Source organism: Aotus nancymaae, unplaced genomic scaffold (genome assembly GCF_030222135.1).
Source record: "Aotus nancymaae isolate 86718 unplaced genomic scaffold, 86718_ANA_hifiasm-v0.15.2.pri h1tg000059l, whole genome shotgun sequence".
NCBI classification, from domain to species: Eukaryota; Metazoa; Chordata; class Mammalia; order Primates; family Aotidae; genus Aotus; species Aotus nancymaae.
This window is the reverse complement of record NW_026988473.1, coordinates 6,365,753-6,391,691: the sequence shown is the minus strand read 5'-3', so window position 1 is coordinate 6,391,691 and position 25,939 is coordinate 6,365,753. Positions and strand designations below refer to the sequence as shown.

The 25,939-nt window shown below is 42.3% G+C and overlaps 1 protein-coding gene and 1 pseudogene across 3 annotated transcripts; one reads left to right on the top strand and one right to left on the bottom strand.

The window, feature by feature from the left end:
• Positions 1-855: 855 nt before the first annotated feature.
• PLAAT5 (phospholipase A and acyltransferase 5) lies at positions 856-25,939 on the bottom strand. Of its 3 annotated transcripts, none has more exons than XM_012463162.2 (6): positions 25,694-25,939; positions 24,704-24,845; positions 23,330-23,435; positions 9,624-9,732; positions 5,540-5,802; positions 856-3,040 (listed from the first exon to the last, which is right to left on the bottom strand). In XM_012463162.2, exons 1-6 carry the CDS (start codon positions 25,839-25,841, stop codon positions 2,948-2,950), a joined length of 861 nt encoding a protein of 286 aa, XP_012318585.2. In that variant the 5' UTR covers positions 25,842-25,939; the 3' UTR covers positions 856-2,947. The 3 variants fall into 3 exon arrangements, with proteins under 3 accessions (XP_012318585.2, XP_012318587.2, XP_012318586.2); XM_012463164.2 differs by having other exon boundaries at positions 5,590-5,802; XM_012463163.2 differs by having other exon boundaries at positions 24,704-24,794.
• LOC135270294 (U7 small nuclear RNA) lies at positions 22,334-22,384 on the top strand (annotated as a pseudogene).

Genomic DNA, 25,939 nt, shown 5'->3' with positions numbered 1-25,939 from the left:
AAGGGATAAGAAGTTTCCGTAGGAACAGTGTGGAGATCAAAATGGCCTATGATCACCAGCATGCTATGTATCCAGCCCCTACGCCCCTTGTGCTGTGCTTGTCTATATGTGTTATAAAGACTCAAGTCCTACAGAGTCAGGAATCATCCTTCCCTTTAAAATCTTCCTTCTTTGGCAAAGCCCCGTGCATTCCAGAGCTCTCGGCCATGACCGCAGGAAATCCAGTTCTTACCCAAAGTATTCCAGAGGGCACCAAAGGCAGCTTAACTTTCAGCCAGCGTGGTGCTGTCTGGTCCACTTGTCTCCTGTGGATCACCTTAGTCCTGAGCCTCTTCTCTCCATAGCTGCAAACTTTCGGGTACCACAAACCATACAAGAACAGCGAGTAACAAAGCTTTACGATAACAAAAGGGGAGTATAAGCCATCGCTTAAAACTGGAAACTAGAGAGCAGCTTCTTTCTATTCCTGGTGTCACCCAACCCTCCCTTCTGGCTTTTCCCCTCCTACTTCTGCTCTGCTGCCCCCATGGTGGGGTCCTTTCCCCTTTTTTCAGTTGGCATCTCTGGCTGACATGTTCTCCACCCCTAGCTAGCAAAACCAGATTCCTCTATGGCTGTAAAAATCTCTGCAGAGGTGTTTATTTCCTGAAGTCATCCTTTCTATCATTAAGCAAAATAACTGAATTGTGTGCAGCCCCTGCTGGCTCATGTGTCACTGGTACCGGGCCTCCCTACCATTAAGGACCACAGCACTTTCAAGTTCTCCAACTCTCCCATGTGACATGCCCAAGTGAACCAGCACCACCACTGCCCCACTCACCCACCCATTCCCAAAAAGTGAAAGATAAGCACACAAACAGGTGACTAGTGTTTAAGTGATCTCAGAAACATTTGCATTCAGATTACGTTCCCTTAGAATTTTCTCCTCCCCGCCCCATCAAGAGTGGGCGTGTGCTTTATCAACAAGACTAACAAGGCTCACCTGAGTGGTCCCACTCGAAGAAGAGATTGCAGTTTCTACCTTAAAATGCAGAAACTACTACAGGTTAAAAGAGAAACACACACACTTTAAGAAACTCTGCCCTCCTCCTCTTCAAAATGTGGGGTATGCATTCCAGAGCTCTCAGCCTGATGGACAGCTCGGAAGCAGAAGGAACTATTGTCCAGCAAGTGGCCCTTGCCCCATGTCCATTGTGCCTTGTGTCTTCCCAACCAACTCAGAACTCCTCACAGCCAGCCCCTGGACTACTGCTCACTGGCTCAGGCAAAGGCGGGAGTAGCCAGGGTTTGGCACCTGGGAGACACTCAAAAATATCTGTTAGACAAACAAGTGAATATGAGCCCCGAAACTTTCTAGACAGTCTCTATCCCATTGGGTTCAAACCAGTAAAAAGCCAGAGAAGTGTCTTTCTGTCCGAAACATAAGCAAGAGATGGATGAGTCCTTTGTGCAGAAGTTACTAAACACTCCTAGGCATGGAGGAGTTTTTTGTTAATCAAACAACATCCAGTTTGTTTGATGAAAGATTAATATGGTCCATGAATTCAACGTCATCGTCAGATTAAATCATTCACTAAAACATGGATGGGTTGGTTTGCAGCTACAAGGAATAAATACACTTTATAAAATAGGAATTCCTGGTGCTAAGGTTCTGCTTCAAAGGAAGGCTCAACCTAGACCGTATAATGAATAGAGACTGAAGGAAGAGATATTGGGAACTCAACTGATTTTCGGGCAAAGGAGTGTGAGAGGAAATGGGGAAGAGGAACTAGGGATATCAGCTTCATTCTGGTCATGATTCACAGAAATGAGTGCAGAGGGAAGACGAATCAGACGCCCAGACTGCAGTGTTAGGAGACAGGAGGCTGTCACGTTTAGATTGCTGAGAAAAGGATGGAGGGTAAAAAAATTGAAGAGTTTCAGTGAGAGTCTGTTTTCTCCAAGTAGGAGAAAAGCTCATGGGAAATCCCAGTGGACCTTATCTGAAACACTCTGGGGGTTCCATCTTGCTCTCTTCCACATTCTTTGTATTTTCTAGGTATTTCTGGAGGCATAACAAAACCCTTCTCTAGCTTTTTTGGGTGGCTTCAGCTCCCAGTTGTCACTATAATCCCCCAGCCATAATTTCAGATCTTCCATCCTGTCAACATTCTTCAAAACACAAAAATAATTCCTTTCTCTCCCTAACTCACACCTTAGAGTTCAATTGGTTAAACTTATCAAATTATTTTAAATATTCACCTAAAATCAGTGAGACTAGAAACTTCACATTTTAGGGTAATGATGAGGTAGAAAAGCAAGCTAAATTGTCTTATCAATGACACTTTTGATAGAAGATTTTTAAACAATAAGGAACAAAGTTGATGTATAATTTTAAAAAGAAAGTATTTCCTGGGATATGTGTTCCTAGATTAAGGTACAGTGGGCCCTGAATAGCGAGTCACAGTTTTTCTTAAGGTCCTCCTCCCCTGAGCTACCCTGTGGGTCGAAAAGGGCAGGATTATGATAAATAGAAAGAAACTAGAGGCATTTTAATTTAATAAAAAGAACTTCTGGAAAAAGACTTCTTCGTTACTGGAAATATTCAAGCAGAGGTTTCTGGGATGTTTCTGATGACATTCAAGCATCAGAGACCAGGGTCAGCCTAAGAAACAACCAAGGCCCCTTCCTATAAAAAGAGTAAAATTAGATCCATATGCGAAATGCCTAGTGCAGTACCTGGCGCATAAGAGATACACAGATACCAGGTCCTTCCCATCCCGAGAGTCTGCAGGTCTCTGATCCTATATATTGGATGTATTTCTGGAAGGGTAATTGGATACATTCTGGATTCTTCCAGAAGTTCACAATTTTCATAATTGGAGCCATTGAGAGGAGGCAAGGGAAGGAGGCATGTTCTTTTTGCTTGTGTCGGTAGCTCTTGCTCTAGTCGGAGTTTTCATCACCTTCAGGCAGTTATTGGTTTGGACTTTATGTTACCCACCACAGCTGAGATAATCGCTCCTGCAGCCTTTGCTCCTTCCATCAGGACGTGCTCTACCTGCAAAGCACATCAGTTCACAGGACGATCAGCACCAATCCTAGGCTGGCACCCTCCCCTACCTCCAACCCACCATTCCCCTTCAGCAACCAGACTGCCTGGAGTCTATTCCTAAGAGAAGAACAGTCCGTGCTATCCTACATTTTCAAAACTCCTAGAGTGACAAGAGACCAAGAAAAGCCAGGATTGTTGGAGACAGACAACCCCTTCCTCCCTGTGTGCCATTTGGCCCAGCGTCTGCCTCCAGTGTGGGGCTCAGAGGCAAAGGATCGAACAGTTCCATAGCCACTGAGGCCCTCATTCCACAAACAGGGGATCCCAGAGCCAGGGAGCAGAACTCACTTGGACAGAGCCATACAGTGAATTCCTGTCCAAACTGAGCTCTTGGGTTCTTGGGCCTCATGACTCCTGGGCCCAGGCTTCTTCAGAGGGCGTCTTGTAATGCCCTCAGTCCTTGGGGTTTTCATGTACAAATGCTCATGGGGGCGGGAGATTTCTCACATCAGGGCCCACTGAGCCCCTGACACTAGAGCAAAGCCTCACAAGAATAGAGTGCAGGCCAGGCGTGGTGGCTCGCGCCTGTAATCCCAGCACCTTGGGAGACCGAGGCAGGCAGATCACGAGGTCAGGAGTTTGAGACCAGCGTGGCCAACACGGTGAAACCCATCTCTACTAAAGATACAAAAAAAATTAGCCGAGCATGGTGACACACACATGTAGTCCCAGCTACTCGGGAGGCTAAGGCAGAAAAATCGCCTGAACACAGGAGGCGGAGGTTGCAGCAGTGAGCTGAGATGGCGCCACTGCACTCCAGCCTGGGTGACAAAGTGAGACTCCATCTCAAAAAAAAAAAAAAAAAAACAGAATGGACTGCAGGCTGGAGAGGATGCAGAGCACAGAGGAGGAAGGTGCAGAAAGTGAAGGATGCACAGGGAGGCTGCTCATGCCCACGGAGGCTGGGCTGGCAACAGCAGAGGCCAACGCTGGAAAGTGAGCCCACTCTGCTTAGACAACAGAAGAAACAGGGAAAAACATAGAACGATTATGTTCCTCTTTGAATCCTTAGTGTTTTTCATCTCTTTAAAGGGAGTAATAAATACTTTCTCTGCTCATCTCATGGGGTTTTAGTAAGGATCACCTATTAACGTGAACAGCCCAAACTGGTATGTGTATTTAGGATTCAAAGTTCTTCTACATGCCCTGTGCCACATGTAATTCATTACTGCTCTATGTGGCGGAAAGTGACAGAGCCAAATGCAGTACAGACCAGGAAGGTGATGGGAGTGAGGTAGGTGGGTGACGCGCCTGCTTGCCCCGTATGCCCTGCAAAGCCACGGCAAGTCCCTACAGAGTGTCAGCGGGTAGGAACGACGGCCCAGTGGCCTCATCAACTGTCAGTCAAAGAGAAGCTGAGGGCTGGGGGTGGTGGCTCACACCTGTAATCTAGCACTTTGGGAGGCCGAGGCAGATGGATCACCTGAGGTCAGGCATTCAAGACCAGCCTGGCCAACATGGCGAAACCCCATCTCTACTGAAAATACAAAAATTAGCCGGGTGTGATGGTGCACACCTGTAATCCCAGCTACTTGGGAGACTGAGGCAGGAGAATCACTTGAACCCAGGAGGGGGAGTTTGCAGTGAGCCAAGATCACACCACTGCACTCCAGCCTGGGTGACAGAGGAAGACTCTGTCTCAAAACAAAAAAGAAAGAGATAAAGAAAAGCTGAGAAGTTACATCTTTTTACATAAAATTTCTATATTTTTAAATACTGGCAAGTAATTAAAACAAAAACTGTGTGTGTGGGTGTGTATCCAGGGTGTGGCCCACAGCGTACTAGTTTGCATCTTTGGCAACAGAGTACCTGCTTCTGCTTATCCCTGCTTTGTTAAGGAAGAAATGGTCTTTGGCCAGGCAAGGTGGCTCACATCTGTAATCCCAGCACTTCAGGAGGCTGAAATGGGAGGATCACTTGAGCCCAGGAGTTCAAGATCAGCCTGGGCAACATAGCAAAACCATCTCTCTACAAAAATATTTTAAGATTAGTTGGGTGTGGTGATGCATGCCTGAAGTCCCAGCTATTCAGGAGGCTGAGGCAGGAGGACTGCTTGAGTCCAGGAGGTTGTGGCGGCTGATTATGTCACTACACTTCAGCCTAGGTGACAGAGTGAGACCCTGTCTTCAAAGAAAGAGAAGAAAACAGAAAGAAAGAAAAGCTTTCAGAAATATAGTGAATTGACCAAGGAGACTTCTCTTGTTAATAGTTGAGCTGGGGCTCCAACCAGTGGTCTTACTATTAGCCCAGTGCCATTTCTGCTCCTCCCTGGGTTAATAAAGGTGAAAATACCTCCTGAACCATAAAGTCCTGCAGAAATAGAAAGCCTTACTAGTATAACGAATAACATGATGAAGGCACTGATCACCATTCTGATCACTAATGAAATGACAAACCCCCAGAAAGCTCCAGAAGAAGCCATCATCAGAGCAAACGGGAGCACACCTGCTGGCTCCGGGGTACGCCATATCTGAGGCCATTGACAAAGTGCTCGCAGTTCCCTTCGATCAGGCTGTACTGCACAATCTTGTTGACCATCTTTTTTGTACGCTGGATGATCTCATCCACCGGCAGGGGCAGGTACATCCCATCGAGCTTGTTATTGACCTTCCAGGAGCAACCATGCAGCACATCCTCCAGACGACTGTATTTCACCATGGCCCAATTGCTAAAGATGGAAGTAATGCTACCCACCTCGAACTCCTCACCTGGAGACCAAAGACAAAAATTGGGAAGTTCTAGGAGTAGCAGAGCAGAGCACAGTCTAAGGCTCTGAGGAAGCTGCTTCCCCTGGGGTCTCATTGGCATAATCAATAAAAGGGTGGCAGAAGACAGGGAGTTGGAGCCAAAGAACCACAGAGAATCAACTTTCCTGAGAAGCCCTTTGCCCTGCGCTGCGCTTCCTGCTCTCTTCCTTCCTCTCTCATTAAACTCTTAGAGCACCTTACCGTGTGGCCCCAAACTGTGTTGCACGCACCTGCCTAGGTCCTAGGATTTGCGTCTTGTTTCCTAAGCAGAGTTCAGTAATCTTCACAAACATGTAAAGAGCACCCTCTGTGTAAGTGTCAGCTCCTGGGCAAAGGGTGATCACGTACACGATTACGGTGGTTCCACGACACGCCTCCCTCTGGGGCTGCCACAGGAGCACAGGGGAACCGAGCCAAGTAGGGTTCCAAATGGCACCTGCTCCCGCCAGCTTCCACCTACAGCCACTTGACTGCTGCCTCTACTCAAATACAGGGATTCTCATCAAGGGTATGTTTAAAAACAGGATTCTACAGCTTTGAGAAATGTTCGAAAGCTGCTTCATTATCATATTCAGCCCTTAGAGGAGACAGAGACTCAAAGAGGATCAGGAACCTGCCCAAGGCCAGGTGGGTGGTCATTTAAAGCCAGCACTGTTTTTCTGCTACAACCACGTGGATATGCAGATGTGTACACCCTCCCCTTTATAAGTTGTCCAAGGACAAGAAATGTTTCATGATCTTTTCTTACAAATTTGAAGAAAACCTGCTGATTTTATAAAAGCTGGCAGTAGATAATTCAGCATTCAGGAGCAGAAATGGCAGAATTCCTCTTCAGAGAGAACAAGTTAGGGGTGGGGGAAGACGTAACTGATAAGTATCTCTGTGGTTGTACAAGAGGGAAACTCCCCAGACTTAAAGAGAGCCAAATCAAGAACGAACTGCCATTCGCAATTGCTACAAAGAGAATAAAATGCCTAGGAATACAACTAACAAGAAACATAAAGGACCTCTTCAAGGAGAACTACAAACCACTGCTCAACGAAATAAGAGAGGACACAAACAGATGGAGAAACATTCCATGTTCATGGTTAGGAAGAATCAATATCGTGAAAATGGCCATACTGCCCAAAGTAATTTACAGATTCAACACTATCCCCATCAAGCTACCAATGACCTTCTTCACAGAACTGGAAAAAACCACCTTAAACTTCATATAGAACCAAAAGAGAGCCCACATAGCCAAGTCAATAATACTAAGCAAAAAGAACGAAGCGGGAGGCATCACACTACCGGACATCAAACTATACTACAAGGCTAAAGTAATCAAAACATCATGGTACTGGTACCAAAACAGAGATATAGACCAATGGAACAGAACAGAGGCCTCAGAGGCAACACAACATATCTACAACCATCCGATCTTTGACAAACCTGACAAAAACAATCAATGGGGAAAGGATTCCCTGTTTAATAAGTGGTGTTGGGAAAACTGGCTAGCCATATGCAGAAAGCAGAAACTGGACCCCTTCCTGACACCTTACACTAAAATTAACTCCAGATGGATTAAAGACTTAAACATAAGACCTAACACCATAAAAACCCTAGAAGAAAATCTAGGCAAAACCATTCAGGACATAGGCATAGGCAAGGACTTCATGACCAAAACACCAAAAGCATTGGCAACAAAAGCCAAAATAGACAATTGGGACCTAATCAAACTCCACAGCTTCTGCATGGCAAAAGAAACAGTCATTAGAGTGAATCGGCAACCAACACAATGGGAAAAATTTTTTGCAGCTTACCCATCTGACAAAGGGCTGATATCCAGAATTTACAAAGAACTAAAACAGATTTACAAGAAAAAAACAGACAAGCCCATTCAAAAGTGGGCAAAGGATATGAACAGATACTTTACGAAAGAAGATATACATAAGGCCAACAAACATATGAAAAAATGCTCATCATCACTGGTCATTAGAGAAATGCAAATCAAAACTACATTGAGATACCATCTCACGCCAGTTAGAATGGCAATCATTAAAAAATCTGGAAACAACAGATGCTGGAGAGGATGTGGAGAAAGAGGAACACTTTTACACTGTTGGTGGGAGTGTAAATTAGTTCAACCATTGTGGAAGACAGTGTGGCGATTCCTCAAGGACCTAGAAAGAGAAATTCCATTTGACCCAGCAATCCCATTACTGGGTATATATCCAAAGGATTATAAATCATTCTACTATAAGGACACATGCACACAAATGTTCATTGCAGCACTGTTTACAATAGCAAAGACCTGGAACCAACCCAAATACCCATCGATGATAGACTGGACAGGAAAAATGTGGCACATATACACCATGGAATATTATGCAGCCATAAAAAACAATGAGTTTGCGTCCTTTGTAGGGACATGGATGAACCTGGAAACCATCATTCTCAGCAAACTGACACAAGAACACAAAATCAAACACCACATGTTCTCACTCATAGGGGGGTGTTGAACAATGAGAACACATGGACACAGGGAGGGGAGCACTACGTACTGGGGTCTGTTGGGGGGAAATAGGGGAGGGACAGCAGGGGGTAGGGAGTTGGGGAGAGATAGCATGGGGATAAATGCCACATATAGGTGAAGGGGAGGAAGGCAGCAAATCACACTGCCATATATGCACCTATGCAACAATCTTGCATGTTCTTCACATGTACCCCAAAACCTAAAATGCAATTAAAAAAAAAAAGAGGGAAACTCCTGGACTTAGTCTGGAAAGAAGCAATGGATTTCTATGTTCTCTGAGTAGGTTCTGAGACAAGAAGGGGGAAGGGTAGGAGTAGAGGGGGCAGAAAAGAGAGGCAATGAGAAAGGGACTCTGCTCCCTGGGGACCTCCAGCATGGTGAGAAACTGGGCCAAAGGAAGGGGACAGAACACAGGGGTGACAGCTGAGAACAAGTTGGGGCCAAAGGCCTTTGGGACAGTGCCCTTCTGTAATTCAACTTTGAACCGGCGATACCTGCACGGGAGATAACATTCAAAGGGCATCATGGGTATTCAACAGGGTCCCCCTACCCCTTCCTCTCCCAACCCCCCAAGCCTCACCAGGCCCCATCTCCCGCGACAGCCATTGTGACCAATGGTTCTAGATACCCAATTTTAAGTTGTTCCTTGTTCTGCTGTAATCTTCCTCTACTATCATCACCTCCACCCCATCCAATCTCCACTAAGATTTCATTAACACAAATTTGATCTCAGCCATACGTTAAGACAGCTGTGAGAAATGAGAGGAGCGCTGTATCTACATTTAGGGTGAGACAGCACGGAGCGTGTGGAACAGCAGGGAGACAAAGTGAGGACGAAGGTGCCAAAGGTGATCAAGAAGCCACAGGCAGGGTTCAAGGACTAGAGAAAACAAATGGCAATCAGAACAGGTAAGCATCTGTGTTCTCCTTCGGGAATCCTCAGAAAGCTGAGGACGGATACTCAGTTGCTGTCAATACAAAATGGGGCTCAAGTTCTAAAACGTGTGTTTTTAAACAAAGGCCCCTCTAGGAGGTCAGGGAACTTGGGCCACACTCTTTACACTTGTATCACTCTTAGGGCTGGACACTCGGTGGGTTTTGGTGAACAGAGACCAGACTCTATCACACAGTAAACAAAGGTCCAGTCACGCTTCAAGGGGTCCCATTGCTAAAGAATGGCAATGACTGAAGAGCCCAGTAATTAACTGTGCTTCTATTTACTTGGCTAACTTCAACATCAGTATTTCAATAGAGTATTCACTCTTACTCGGGGGAGCCAGATGAACCACGCAGTCATCTTCTACGTAGATGGTCCAGTGCTCATAGCCAATTCGAAAAATCTCAATCAGGTCTCCAGGTCTGGGTCTTGGTTTTCCCTACAATGGAAAAGTAAAAGATAGATGGCACATGCCCAAGGAACTCCAGACACCTTGTTTTAGGATCAGGTACAGCTCAGCCTAAAGATCCCCTCAGTGTGGTTCATCACTTTGCAGAAACCCAAGCTAAAGAATTTTCTCTTCACACCGAGGACCGAAGAACTCCCCCTCTCCTACCACCAGTCACATTACTGAAGCCATCAAGGATACATGTGGCGGTTATTAGTGTACCGCCTGTCAACTCTGAATGTCCCCTCCAATATATACCCTGTGATAAATGACTAAACTTCTTTAAGCATTTCTTCCCTAAAGCAAGTAAGATGTTAAACCTTCTCAGTAGAGGGTGCTAGAAGGACATTGCAAGAGAAAGGGGCTCTCCTGCAGTTTCTGGCGAGGGAGGGAAGGATGGTGGTCAGCAGTGTTGGTGTGTGGACATCTAGTAGAGTTTTGCCTCAGACCCAGGATCCTCAAGACCCCCTGTCCCTGCTGGCACCCTGATTCCCTCTGCAAGGCCCCCATATAGCCCACCTGAAGCCCAGAGGGTACCCCCATGCTCGGCACACCCACACCACCAGTTGCTAATAGCCACTTCAGTCCTGCTTGCCCAGCAATTGCAAACTTCTTTGTTATAGTGTGTGTGTCCACGTGTGTGTGTGTGCACGTGTGTGCACGTGTGTGTGTTTGTGTGTGTGTGACAGGTAGAGAGAGAATGAGAATATACATGAAAAGGTAGGCGTAGAGTTGTAAATATCATGATCATCCATCTTTTTAAAAACTATTTGGCCAGAGCTCCAGGTCTCACCTTCACTGCTGTGTTCTCTTCTCCTAGACGCCCAGCTTCTGTGGCCCTGTGACCTGCAGGTTTCTGGAAATCCATAGCTAAGCTGTCAGGACCCCCTGGAAGCCTAGAAATGGTATTGCTGTCTCTAAGCCAGACCTGAGCATCTATCTGGAGCAAAGGAAAAGCCCTGGAATATGAAGAGGCACAAGACGGTAGTGAAACACCCAGTTATGTGCTCTCATTTCACCCAGGACCTTTGGCCAGAACAGGGCATAAAAGATTCATTCCCAAAAGTGATATTAAAAAGATACAGAAAACATGAACATGAGAATTTACAATTAAGGAAAGACTGTAAAAGTGTGAGGGGTGAGTATAAAGTGCGCAAAGGAGGTCAGAATGGACTTAATGTCATTAACTTGTCAACTACTCAGAGCAAAGTATTTTAATGTAATACATGTGTGAAAGTCTTTAGTAAATTTTCAAATTCAAATACACATAAGACGTGACATACTGGAGAGAAACCTATCAAATGTAAAGAATGTGGCCAATGAGCCAGGTGTGGTGGCTCACGCCTGTAACCCTAGCACTTTGGGAGGCCAAGATGGGTGGATCGCCTGAGATCAGGAGTTTGAGAGCAGCATGACCAACGTGGTGAAACCCTGTCTCTACTAAAAATACAAAAAAATTAGCCAGGCTCAGTGGCGCACGCCTGTAGTTCCAGCTACTTGGGAGGCTGAGGCAGGAGAATCGCTTGAACCCAGAAGGCAGAGGTTGCAGTGAGCCGAGATTGCGCCATTGCACTCCAGCCTGGGCAACACAGCAAGACTCCATCTCAAACAAACAAAAAGAATGTGGCAAATTATTTCACATGCTTTCACACCTAACTCAACGTCAGAGAAGTCATACGAGACAGAATTCCTACGGATGTGAAAAATGTGGCAAAGCCTTTAACCAGTCATCAGCCCTTATTAACATAATTCACACTGGAGAGAATCCCTACCAATGTGAAGAATGTGGCAAAACCTTCAACCAGTTGTTAACCCTTCTTACACATAAGTTAGTTCATACTGGAGGGAAATCCTACAAGTGTGAAGAATGTGGCAAAGCCTTTAACCACTACTCAACTCTTATTAAACATGAGAGAATTCATACTGGAGAGAAACCCTACAAATGCAAAGAATGTGGCAAGGCCTTTAACTGATCCTCAAACCTTAATGAACATAAGACTTCATACTAGAGAGAAACCCTGCAAACGCGTAGGATGTGACAAAGGTTTTTAAGGGTATCTCAAGCCTCACTAAACATAAGATAATTCATACTGGAGAAAAATCCTACAAAATGCAAAGAATGCGGTAAAGCTTTTAACCAGTCTTCAACCCTTATAAGAGATTCATACTGGAGAGAAACCCTATGATTGAATATGCCAAAGCATTTAAAAGGTCCTCAAACATAAGATAATTCATACTGAAGAAACTCTACAAAATTGAAAAATGTGGAAAAGCTTTTAACCACGCCTCATACTTTTCTAAAGATAAAAGAAATTATACTGGTGAGAAACCCTAGATATGTGAAGAATGTGGCAAAGCCTTTAAATGGTTGTCACACCTTACTGTATGTAAGATCATTCATACTAGAGAAAACCCCTGCACTTACAAATAATGTGGCAAAACTTTTAATTAATGTTCACACTTCATTGCACAGGAAAGCATTTATACTTTAGAAAAATTGTACAAACATAAAGAATGTGGAAAAGCCATTGCTATCTGCTCAAATCTTACTCAAAATCAGAGAGTTCATACTTAAAGCATTATAAATCTAATTACTGTAAAAAAAAAAAAAACTTTCAGAAAATATAAGCCTTTAAAGTGAAAAAGAGTATTTATTCTGAAGAAAAACATTGCAACTATAAAGGGGATTGTAGTACCATTACTTGTATTACAAACCTTATTGCACAGAGGAAAACACCAAAGCAGCTGCTCAAACCTTGTTGAACATCAGAGAATTTATGTTGGAAAGAAACCCTACAAATGTAATGAATGTGGAAACACATTTGTTTAAAAACTCCAGCTTGGGCCAGGCACAGTGGCTCATGCCTGTAATCCCAGCAGTTTGGAAAGCCAAGGCGGGCAAATCATTTGAGATCAGGTGTTCCAGAGCAGCCTGGCCAACATGGTGAAACCCCATCTCTACTAAAAATTGAAAAAAATTAGCCAGGTGTGGTGGCAGGCACCTGTAATCCCAGCTATTGGGAGGCTGAGGCAGGAGAATCGCTTGAACCCAGGAGGTGGAGGTTGCAGTGAGCCGAGATCATGCCACTGCACTCCAGCCTGGGTGACTGAGTGAGACTCCATCTAAAAAAAAAAAAAAAAAAAAAAACTCCAGCTTGGACAACACCAGAGAGTTCATACTAAAAGAACTCACATTTGCAGATGCAGCAAATGTGAAAAAATATTCAATCAAACATTGTCTATATAAACATGAGAGGATTCACAGTAAGAACTAAGGTACTGACACTTCATATATTACACTAAATCAGAGTGTTGAGTACAGAAAATAATTCAAAGCTAAAACTGTCAGATAATTTATTTGTATATAACTTTAAAAGAAACGCAAGACTTTTTTGAAGAATTATTACAAAGTATTTGTTTTCCCTTGAAAAAATTATATTTTTTGAAAGCAAATGCAATTTAACTCTCAAATTACTTCATGCTGTTCCTTCATTCCTATTGTTTATGTGAAAGCATGTGATCCATTACTGTTGCATCGGATCTATGAGAGATTCTTTTTCATTAGGTGGGCATTATTCATGACCTTTTCCATGGAAAAGTAAGGGCATTGAAATGTAATGGTGAAACCCTATCTCTACTAAAAATACAAAAAAATTAGCCAGACATGGTGGCGCATGCCTGTAGTCCCAGCTACTCAGGAGGCTCAGGCAGGAGAATTGCTTGAGCTAAGCAGGCAGAGGTTGCAGTGAGCCGAGATTGCACCACTGCACTCCAGCCTGGGTGGTAGTGTGAGTCTCCGTCTCAAGTAAAAAAAAAGGTACACAATGAAAATCTAAGTGGAGAGGCTCTTTGTGGTTGACCTATAACTTTATTTGAGTGAAGCAAGAGGTAGGTGTTCAGAGTAATATTCTTCTACATGATAGTGAGAGAAAAACATTTTTAATTTTAGTAGTAAATCATTTTACCAATTGTACTTTTATGTAATAAAATGCAGTATATTTTGAAATTCTCTCTTAAGATTACAGGTGAACTTAATTTTTTAAACAAAATTGTTTTTAAAACTATTAATAGGCTGATTAAGAAAATATGGAATACTATGCAGCCATAAAAAGGAAATCATGTCCTTTGCAGGGACATGGATGGAGCCGGAAGCCATTATCCTCAGCAAACTAACACAGGAACAGAAAACCAAATGCCACGTGTCCTCACTTACAAGTGAGAGCTGAATGATGAGAACAGATGGACACATTCGAGGGGGAACAACACAGGCCTGTCAGGGATGGAGGGTTGGGGGAGGGAAAGCATCGGGAGCAATAGCGAATGGATGCTGGGCTTAATACCAAGGTGATGGGTTGATCTGTGCACAAACCACCACAGCACACATTTACCTCTGCAACAAATCTGCACATCCTGCACATGCACCCTAGAACTTAAAATAAAAGTTGAATAAAAAAAGAAAGAAAAAAAACCCCAAACAACCAGCAATAAGGACCAGTTAAGTAAATATTCCTACATCTACACAAACGGAGACATTAGAGAGAGCAAGTTGAATTTACACGAGCAGCACGATGCTGTTGAGATTCACGCTTGCTGCAGCATGTCAGTTACTCCATTATACAGAGGCACCACTTGTAAGTAAGAACACGTAGTGCTTGGTTTTCTGCCCCTGTGTTAGTTTGCTGAGGATAATGGCTTCCAGCTCCATCCCTGTCCCTGCAAAGGACATGATATCATTCCTTTTTATGGCTGCATAGTATTCCACATTTCTTTGCTTAACCAACATTGTTCTTTTTCAATATTACTTTGGCTATTCCATATAAATTTTAGGATCACTTCATCACTGGATATCAAAAAATATATTTTGAGAGGGATTGTGTTTCATCTGTAGATCGATTTGGTGAAGATGCCACCTTAAGATTGCAGATATTTTGCAACCCACAAACATGGAACTTTTTTCATGTACTTAAATCTTCTTCAATCTTCCTTACCAATGTTTCGTAGTCTAACATTTTTGTTAAAGTCATTCCTAAGTATTTTTATGCTATGATGAATGGAATTACTTTCTTAATTTCATTTTCAGATAGTTCACCTGTAATACATAGAAATTCCATTGATTCTTGCACATGAACCTTGTATCCTGCAAATTTGCTAAACATATTTATTAATTCTAACGGTTTTGTGGCCCAGGCATGGTGGCTCATTCCTGTAACCCCCGAACTTTGGGAGGCCGAGGCAGGCTGATCACTTGAGACAAGGAATTCAAGACCAGCCTGAGCAACATGGTGAAACTCCATCTCTACTAAAAATAGCAAAAAAAAAAAAAAATAGCCAGGAGTGGTAGCACATGCCTGCAGTCCCAGTTACTTGGGATACTGAGGCACAAGAATCACTTGAAGCTGGGAGGCAGAGGTGGAAGTGAGCTGAGATTTGTGCCACTGCACCACTGCACTCCAGCATGGGTGATAGAGCAAGACTCTGTCTCAAAGAAAAAATTCTAATAGTTTTGTAAGTACAGGCATTTCTCATTTTATTGTGCTTCACGGATATTTTATTTTTTACAGATTGAAGGTTTGTGACAACTGCACATCTGATAAATCAGTTGGTGCTATTTTTCCAACAGCATGTGTTCACTTTGTCAGTATTTTTTAGCAATAAAGTATCTTTAATTAAAGCATGTACTTTTCTACATGTAATGCTACTGCAAACTTAATAGGCTGCAGCATAATATAAACATAACTTTTACATGCACTGGGAAACCAAAAAATGTGTGTGACTCACTTTCTTGCAATATTCATTTTATTGTGATGGTTTAGAACCAAACTTAGGATTTTCTACATACATTGAATAAATACAACGAGAGTGGCCATCGTTGCGTTGCTAGATCTGGTCTCTTATCATGAAATATGTTAGTTACAGATTTTTTATAGATGCCCTTTTTCAGGTTGAGGAAACTCCCTTTGATTGAGTTTCAGATAATATTTTTTATCATGAATAGCGGATTTTGTCAAATGCTTTTTCCAGAGGTATTGAGAAGATCGTACGATTTTTGTCCTTTATTAACATGATATATTTCTGTATTACTTTTTTTTTTTTGAGAGGAAATCTCACTCTGTCGCCTTTGCTGGAGTACAGTGGTGCGATCTCGGCTCACTGAAACCTCCACCTCCTGGGTTCAAGCCATTCTCATGCCTCAGCCGCCCGAGTAGCTGGGATTACAGCCATGCACTACCACTCCCAGCTAATTTTTTTGGTTTGTTTCACCTTTTTGTCCAGGCTGGTCTGAAACTCCTGACCTCAAGTGATCCGCCTGCCTCTACCTCCCAAAGGGATGATAGGCACACACCATCAGACTCAGTCTTGGTGTATTACACTAATTGATTTTGGGGTGGTACATCAAACTTGCATTTCTGGGATAAATCTAAGTCATTGTGTATAATCCTTTTTATATACTTGCTGGATTCAGTTTGCTGACATTTTTCTGAGGATTTTTACATGTATGTTTATACGAGATAATAGTCTTGTTTTCTTTTTGTGGTTTTTTCTTTCTTTCTTTTTTTTTTTTTTTTTTTTTTTTGAGCTATCTTGGCTTTGGTATCAAGGTAATACTGGCCTCACAGAATGACTTGGGAAGCATTTCTTCCTCTATTTTCAGAAAGAGTTTGTGAAAGATTGGTAATTTTTCTTCTTTAAAGGCATGGTAGAATTCTCAAGCAAAGCCATCTGGGCATGAGCTTTTCTTTGTGAAAAGATTTATATTTACTAATTCAATTTAGATTTTCTAGTTTTTCTTGAGCCAGTTTTGTAATTTGTGTCTTTCTAGGAACTTACTCAATTCATCTTGTCTAATTTGTTTGCATAAAGTTCTTCACAGTATTCCCTCTTATGTCTAGAAGATTGACAGTGAGTCCCCTCTTACATTCCCAATTTTGGCAACTTGAATACTCTCTCTTTTTTACTTGGCTAGTATAGCTAAAAGTTTCTCAATTTTATCTTTCCGAAATACTATCTTTCTGCTTCCTTCGTTTTCTATATGGACTTCTGTTTTCGTTTCACTGATTTCTGCTCCAGTAGTTACCATTTTCTTCCTTCTCCTTGTTTTGGTTTTAGTGTGCTTTGTTTCCCTAGTTTCTCCAGGTAGGAGCTTAGGCTATTGATTTGAGATACTTTTTTCTTTCTAATATAGGCATTTGCAGCTATAAATTTTCCTCTAAGCCCTTCAGAGCATCTCATAAAATTTGATATGTTCTGTTTTCATTTTTACTTAGCTCAAAATATTTTCTAACTTCCTTGTTCCTTTTTTGACCATGGGTTATTTAGATGTACGTTGTTTAATTTCCAAATACTTGTGAATTTCCCAAAATATCCCTGTTATTAATTTCTAATTTAATTTCAGGTGATGAAATAAAATATTTTGCAGGATTTCAATCCCTTCAAATTTACTGAGACTTGCTTTATGGCCTAGAAGATGGTCTGTCCTGGAAAACATTCATGTGTGCTAGAGAGGAATATGTATTCTGTTGTTGAGTGAAATGTTTTATGTCAGTTAGATCAAGTTAGCTAATACTGTTGCTCATATCTTCCATCTGCTCACTGATTTTCTGTCTAGTTGTTGTATGCATTATTGAGAGTGGGGTATTGAAGTCTCCCAACTATTATTTATGAATTCCCAGTTTATCCCTCTAATTCTATCAGTTTCTGCTTCATACTTTTTGGGATTATTTTGTTGGGTATGTATATGTTTATAATTGTTGTAACTTCCTGATGAATTAACCTTTTTGTCATCATAAAATGACCTTTTTATTGCTAATAATGTTTCTCCTCTTAAAGTCTATTTTTTTTCTGATATTAGTACAACCACTCTTGCTATGACTACTGTTTACATTAACCTACTTGTGACTTTGAACCTAAAGTGTGTCTCTTGTGGATGGCATATAACTGGATCTTGTACCATCAAGTCATATGATCTCTGCCTTTTTGGTGTGTTTAGTTCATTCACATTTAATGTTACTATTAATAAAGTTGGATTTATGTCTATAATTTTGCTGTAAGTATTCTGTACCTTACGTCTTTTTTGTTCCTCTGTTGCCATCTTTTTTGTATCAAAGACATATTTTCTAACGATCATTTTAATTCCTCTGTTAACTTTTTAGTAACATTTTTAATTGCCTTCTTTGTGGTTGCTCTAGGAATTATAATATGCATCTTGACATATTGCTATCTACTTCAGATTAATACTAACTTAATTCCTATAAAAGATGGAAACTTTGCTTAAAATTCGCTCCATTCCTTCTCCCCTCCTTTATGCTATTGTTAGATAATATATGGATGCAGTTTATAACATACATGGATGTAGTCTATCTAACTACATCCAAGACAGAGTTGCAAATATTGCTGTATACAAACTTTTTTAAATTAGTTGAGAGAAAAATGAAAAAATATACTTATAGTCATTTATATTAACCACACTTTTACCATTTCTAGTACTCTCCATTTCTTCCTGTTGATTAAGGTACTTACTGTCTGGTGTCATATTATGCATCTAATATAGCTTCATTTCAGTCCCTCTCCTTTGTGATATTACTATTATATTTACTATATATTTACATGTTATAAGACCAAGAATAGGATTTATAACTAGTTTTATTGAATTTCCTTTCAAATTGGTTAGCATAAATGATAAAATATATATTTATATTCTCCTATATAATCACCTATGTAATTATCTTTACTGGTACTTTGTATTTCATTTGGCTTAAAATACTATCTGGTGTGACTTTCTTTCCACCTGAAGAATTTTCTTTGTTATTTCTTTTAAGGCAAGTCTGCTAGCCACAAAGTCTATCAGTCTTCATTCATCTGGGACTATCTTTATTTCATCTTCATTTTTACAAGATACATTACTGGATATAAAATTCTTGGTTGATAGGTTTTTTTCTTTCAGCACTTTTAATACGTCATCCCACTGCCTTCTGGCCTCCATTGTTTCTGATGAAAAGTTGACTATTGTTTTTTATTGTGCTTCTCTTGTATACAACAAATCTTTTTTCTCTTGCTGTTTTCAAGATTCTCTCTTTGTGTTTGGCTTTCATCTGTTTGAATGATATGTCTAGGTATTCACAGAGCTTCTTGGGTGCATAGATAAATGTTTTACATCAAATTTGGAAAATATTCAGCTATCTTTTATACAGGTATGTTTTCTGCCTTTTTATCTTCTCTCTTTCTGGGACTCCAATCACACATTTGTTGGTTTGCTCAGTGGTGTATCTTTGGCCTCTGAGGCTCTGTTCATTTTTCTTTATTCTTTTTCCTCCTGCTCTTCATATTAGATAGTCGCTGTTGATCCATCTTCGAGTTTGCTGATTCTTTTCTCTTTTTGGTCACTCAAATTTGCTGTTGAATCACTCTAGTAAATTTTTTTTATTTCGGCCATTGTATTTTTCAACCCCAGGATTTTCATTTGGTGCTTATCATTTCTACCTCCTTATTAATATTCTATATTTGATAAGTCATTGTCATTCCACTTTCCTTTAAGTCTTTAAACTTGATTTTATTTATTTATTTAAATATACTCAAAATAGCTGTTTAGCAGTTTTTGCTACATTCAACATGCGGGTCCACTAGGAAAGAGTCTATAGTTACTGTTTTTGTGTGTATGGGTCACTCTTTCCCGTTTCTTTGCATGTCTCATAATTTGTTGAAACTGGACGTTCCACTCAGCCATTCTACAAGTCCTGTCCACTTGCAGCAACTCTGGGCTCTGATCTCCTTCCCCACCCAACCAAGGCTGACGGTTGTTACTGTTCGCTTGTTTGTTTGCTGTTTGTTTATTGACCCACCTGGACTGATTCTGTGATGTCTGTTTCTCTCACAGCATGTAACCACTGAGATGTCTGCTTAGAGTTTTTTTTTTTTTCTTGTTTTTATTTTTAAGCCTGACTTCCTAGATCAGCATAGCTTAATGGTCAGCCAGTGACCGGCCAGAGGTTGAGCCACATCTTATGCCAGGAAGGCTTCACCTTTTGTCAGTGGATCTCTGCGTGACTTGGAGAATTCATTCAAAATTCCAGATTTTTATGAGTCTCCAGTCTCTCTTGAATGTGTATACAGCCTTTTGCATAACTTCCAGACCACCAGATACATGTGGCAACTTTTCAAGACCCTCTTTAGTTGTATCATTACCTGGATTTCCACGTTAAATTTTTGGCTGGCCTGTTAGCCTACTGCTTGACCTAACTGGTACTGCAACCTCAAGCTAGCTGCAATTGTGGTCTTCCATGATTGTTTGTCACTGAGATAACTATTGTTTTCAATATCCCCGGGCATGGAAATAAAGTCAGTCTCTCTCTGCTGATACTGCCAATCCTCCCACAAGCCCCACGACCTGGATAGAACTTCCTCACCACAATCACAGAGCTGGAGGTGAAGGGGCAATGCTAAAACGCTACAGACTCCCGCTGTTCTTTCTGAAATTCTGAGAACCAGTAGACTTTCTTAAATTAACCCTTCTCAGTTTGTTGTATGCCTTTGGTCAAATTTCCTGTCTTTAAATGACTGTCTTTGGCAATTTTGTCTAGCTTTATAATTGTGTTGGGGAAAGAGGATTTGCTGAGATCTGCACTCAGCCATTCCACAAGTCCTGTCCACTTGCAGAGATGAGTTTTTGTGGGCACGAAGCAGACAGTATATACTACCATATTATTTCATGGAAGGAACTGAGGCCAAGGAAGAGGAAGTGTTTTGTCTAAATTCCCACAGCAAGTCCATGGGAGAGCTAGGACCAGAACCACTCCCTTGCTCCTGCCAACAAACCAACTCTCTTCTTCTGCCTTAAAGGGACAATGTAATGGCAGCCACATATCCACTAGAGGGCTCCCCAAACCAGGCTTCTCACCCAGAAAGCACAATATCACAGGAGACTTAAAATTGGACTTCATTTTCTTTTGCCATAAGCCCAGGGAAAGCAATATGGATATACCCCTCCCTACAACCCGGAAGCTGGTAGTATACAGAAGAGGTTGAGAGCTAAGAGTTGGGAGGACAGCATGTGAGTGATGTAGATGGATACAGAGGAGCAGGAGGAGGAGGGCTAGGAGCAGCCAAGAGAGTAAGTGAAGAAAGGAAAGAGTGGAGGAGAGATCTTTCTCATCCTTTGAAGAAGATTAAAAAGTAGCAATAGCAAATAGTCTTCTCTTTGTGATTCAGACATCAACAGGAATATATTGCTTTAAGCAGATACCTCTGTCTTGATAAATGACAAAGGGATCAGAGAACAACGTTTTAAAACGTTTGTAGAAAGTCTGAAGTTTAAATATTTTGAAGCTCATTTTAAAAAATCAACTTAGATTCAACATTTGCCTGTGCAGATGCAGGTAAACAGTTAAATTACCTTTAATTTTAATTTAGGTATATCGATTTTTGATTCATAGATTTTCTAATTCTTTTTTCCTTTCAGACATAGGTAAATGAGAGAGGAAGAGAAGTTTTTTAGCCTAATTTCTTTATATGAACATATGTGCTAAGCTGAGGCCACTTCTGCTATCATACACACGTGACACAGGAAAGCCCATAGGCCCATCCTCACTGTTACAGTAACCTAAGGACCATTACTATCTAAGTCCTGACACTAGTCAGGAAGAACAAAAGATGAACAAGAAGTGTAGAACAGGTGACAGAGCTCAACTCAGTCCAACTCAGGCTATTGCTTCTGGCACTGATCAGAGTAAAAGGAATGGCAGTAACAGTCAGATTATGGGACAGGTTTTGCTGAGTCAGTCCAGAGGGAAAGCCAATTGGTTCAAGGGCAACTCTACCTGACTCCATCTCATTCTACCTGGGCACAGACCCCAATACCTGAGAGTCCTAACCAGTGACTTTCACCCACCATCCACAGATCTAGTGGAGGGCAGGGCTCCCGGAGTCTGCCAAGCCAGCTGGACAGTCACGTTTGCTCTTCCTAGGAACACGTAGTCTGTTCTTCACCATCCATCCACCTTGGACACACTTCCCCACCAACCAAATAGCGAGTTACTTCCCACTCAACACGGCTAGGTCATTCACAACAAGCAATCAATCAAATCCTTGCTGTTGTTTCCTGGAAAAACGACAGTAAGAGGATAGCCCAGTTCATTTTAAATTATAAACCAGCACAATTCACAACTGCAAAAACAGTATTTCATTACATTTCCTTTTCATAAAAGGAAAAGCTGATACATTGGACTTCATCAAAATTTAAGAACCTGTTCTGAAAAGACAAGCCACGGATGAAGAGAAAATATCACAGAATATGTATCCGATGACATACTTGCATACAGAACCTCCGAAGAACTCGCAAAACATACAAACCAATAGGAAAAAATGGGCCAAAGATTTGAACACTTCACCAAAGATTATAAATAAGGATGGCAAATACACACATGAAAAGATGTGCAACATTATTAGTCATTAGGAAAATGCAAATGAAAACGACAATGAGATATCTACACATCTATTAAAATCACTAAGATCTGGAAGACTGACCATGCCAAATACGGATGAACTGGAAGTCTTACACACTGCTAGTAGGAATGTAAAATTATACAACCACTGTGGAAAACAGTAGTTAAGAGCTCTTTTAGAATTTGTCTAGAAGGCTTGGAAAGCCCCAATAAAGAAAAAAAATTTAAAGGAAAACAGTAAGTTAAATATACATCTACCACGTGACCTAGCCATTTCATTCCTGCATATTGACCCAAGAGGAAAAAATATACAGTCTGCACCAAGACGCGTATATAATTGTATATAAAGCAGATTTGTGATGATCAAAAATTAGAAACAACTCAACTGCTCAGTCAACAGGTGAACAGATGAACAAGCGTGGTATATCCATGTAATGAAATAGTACTCAGTAACAAGAAGGAATGAACTATTGATAAAAAGCAACAACATGGATGTCACTCAAAATAGTTACATGAGGGAGACAAAGACGTGCACATACGATATGATTTCATACAAATCTCTTAAAAATGCAAACAAATCTATGGTGACAAAAAGCATATCAGTTGTTGCCTGGGGATGGGAGTGGTGTGGGAAGAAAGAGGGATTGCAAAGAGGCACAAAGAAACTTTTGTGAGTTATAGAGATTGTTCATTAACTTGACTGTGGTGAAGATTTCACAGGATATACGTAGATATCAAAATGTATCAAATTGTATGCTTCACAGGTGTATACTTATGCCAAATGTATCGTTACATATTTTAGATATGTGGAGTCTATGTCAATTATACCTCTGCAAAGCTGCCTTAAAGCACAACCAACATCCCAAATCAGGATATTTATTAGACCGTCTAAACCAAGCTTGTCCAACCCGCAGCCCACAGGCCACATGCAGCCCAGGACAGCTTAGAATGTGGCCCAGCACAAATTCATAAGCTTTATTAAAACATTATGAGTTTTTTTTGTGGTTTTCTTTTTAAGCTCATCAGCTATCGTCAGTGTTAGTGTATTTTAGGTGTGGCCCAAGACATTTCTTCTTCCAATGTGTGTAAAATACAATATGTAGAGAAGTTGCCAGGAGGTTAAAGAGAGTCACGTTTAGAATTCTTGTACCTACCTCAGCTGCTTGCTTTATCAACTTGCCTTCATTCTCAGGCTTGGGAATTGAGCTCCACTCTGCTCTCTGTCTGGGTGTGGTCTCCAAGCTAAGTACAGGCTTCTCTCTAAATGATTTTGCAATCATATAGTTAACAAATATTACTATTTCATAATTATTGGAAAATCTGTACTACAGATTTGTGATTTTTAAGATGACTTTTGGTTTCGAGACCGTAGGGAACGTTTCCCACCTAAGCTTGTTTCTGTGAACCCATTAGCTTTTATACGAAAGAACTGCTGTTTGCTGGTTTTCTGACAATTGTTTAAATGCTAATTAATGATAGCAAGAAGTTTTGGGGGTTTCTATTTTGTAATTTGCTAATAATCTCTTTTTAACGTTTATCAAAGTGATACTTGCACATAATTGTTGTCGGTTTTGTTTTTTTTAAGGAACCAGGACGTAGGAATTTATAATGAAATACAAGGAGCCCTCCTCCTTTCCCTCCTCATCCCAGCCCTACTGCGCAGAGGCAAACTCCTTGAAATCTAGAGCTGTCCCCTCCAATAATTAGCTCCAGATCTCTAAGCAAGCTTGATAAGGCACAACACTGTAACTGCAACATGAATGAAATCAGTCTATTTCTCTCTGAAAACAAAATGTTACAGGAGAGGACAGAAATGCAAGACAAGAATATGCTTTCAAGCATATTAAATTAAGGTAGTATAGCAGCATAAAATATCTTAGAGCCCAAACGATCTAGGTTTGAATCCTATGATTGCCGTCCCACCTCGCGCTAGTTAATGTCTGACCCTCAGCTTGATTATCTTTAAAGCAGAGATGAAAATACGTGTCTCACGGAGGTGTCAAGAGGGTGAAAAGAGACAGCACTGTAAACATCCGGTACACCAGCAACTCAGAAACGGCTTTTTCTTTACCTTTTCCCATGCTTTAAACTCTTCTCCAGAAAAAATTAGTGTATGGGGCAGGTGGGATACCCCTCATTTTCAGTATAGCTCCTCTCCAAAATTTCAGCCCCTCAACATTTTTTAAAGCAGCAACCATCATGTTGTTAAGGAAAGTGAATTCAGGAAATGTGCCAAAGGCCAACTCATCGTTCATTGATTAGCGAGACCAAGAACAAGATTGTAAGCCTCCTGCTAAAAGCCATTCGTGTCTCTGGGGTCTAGAGAATGGCCTTGTGGCTAGAAACGGCTGCAACGCATGCCTGTGGCCAGCAGGTCCCAAGCCCAGTACAATCTGTTATCACCCAGGGTCACATCAGCCTTCCCCTTACTGGTGCAAGCTGGTTCACACAAAAACCACGCCTGGGTTTGTTTTACAGAACTGCATTCCAAGTCAATTCTTCAAAAGACTTCCACTCAATCTTCTTACCCTTGCTGGATGCTTCTGCCCTGTTTTAACGTGCCGGATGGAGGCTGCTTGGCTGGGAGCTGGGGCAACGCTGCGGATCCCATGGATTCTTCTAATTCAAGGGTGGGGGGGGGCGGGGGGAGGGGGGAAATGCTATTTAGACCTGTGAAAGGAGAATTCTAGCAAGCATCTTGACCGCTACGGGAGAGTGGGCTCAGAGCTCTAGCCTAGCATCGTGCCTGGCTCCTGGTTAGGCCTCAGGAAATGCTGGGATGAATGGAGAGGGTTGTGGAACTAGGTGCTGCAGCGGGTTCAGTTCCTCCGCCAAAGAGAGACTTTGGAATTCCTGGGGACGGAATCGGGGAGAAGGGAGCCTCGTCCCTGAACTAAGCCCGATGGGAGGAACCTTTGCAGAGCTAGAGCCGGTCTTAACTCAGCCCTCGGGAGCCGCTGCCACTGCCTCACTTCCACAGGAGATACAGCAGGAAGGAGGGAGCGGCTGCCAGGCTCGTTTTGATTAGCTTATAACAAGAGGTCGTGCTGAAATATTCACTCAGGATGGCAAACAGACAACACAATCACCAAGTGTCTAAGGAGCTTTGAGGGTGGCCGGGCGTGGTGGCTCACGCCTGTAATCCCAACACTTTGGGAGGCCGAGGTGGGAGGATCACTTGACGTCAGGAGTTCGAGACGAGCCTGATGGTGATACCCCATCTCTACTAAAAATACAAAAATTAGCTGGGCGTGGTGGCGGGCGCCTATAATCCCAGCTACTTGGGAGGCTGAGGCAGGAGAATCGCTTGAACTAGGGAGGCGGAGGTTGCAGTGAGCCCAGATCACGCAACAGTGTGAGGCTCTGTCAAGAAAAGAAAAGGAGAAAGGAAAAAGGAAAGAAAAAGGAAAAGAAGTTTGGAGGACAACGGCCCGCTGGGGCCTGCAGGACAACCCAGGGGGGCTTCCCGGCCCGGGCACGGCGGCCCCGTGGGGAGGGCGCCCGTTCTTGGGGCGGACCTGAGTGGGTCGCAGTTGAACGCCTGGGCGCAGGCTGCTGGTCCTTGGGCCCGGTACTGGCGGGTCGCGAGGCAGGTTTGGGGCGGGGTGGGGGAATCCTAGGGAGGCGGAGCGCGTACTCCCCCGCGGCGCCCGGGCTCAGGCCCATCCCTCCTCTGCACCCTCGCCGGCCCCCAGGCCCTGCAAGGAACGGCGCGCCTGGTCCGGGGGATCGTGGGCACCGGGGGCGGCTCGGGGAGGAGCCGC

Excerpts from the sequence above, each read along its gene's own strand:
- PLAAT5 (XM_012463162.2), bottom strand. The coding sequence starts at position 25,841 with ATGGGCCTGAGCCCGGGCGCCGCGGGGGAGTACGCGCTCCGCCTCCCT. Across the intron at positions 23,436-24,703 it reads GGCAGAAGCATCCAGCAAGG|AGAGAAGCCTGTACTTAGCT; the intron begins GTAAGAAGATTG and ends AAAATCATTTAG. Across the intron at positions 9,733-23,329 it reads TGATAAAGCAAGCAGCTGAG|GGAAAACCAAGACCCAGACC; the intron begins GTAGGTACAAGA and ends TTTCCATTGTAG.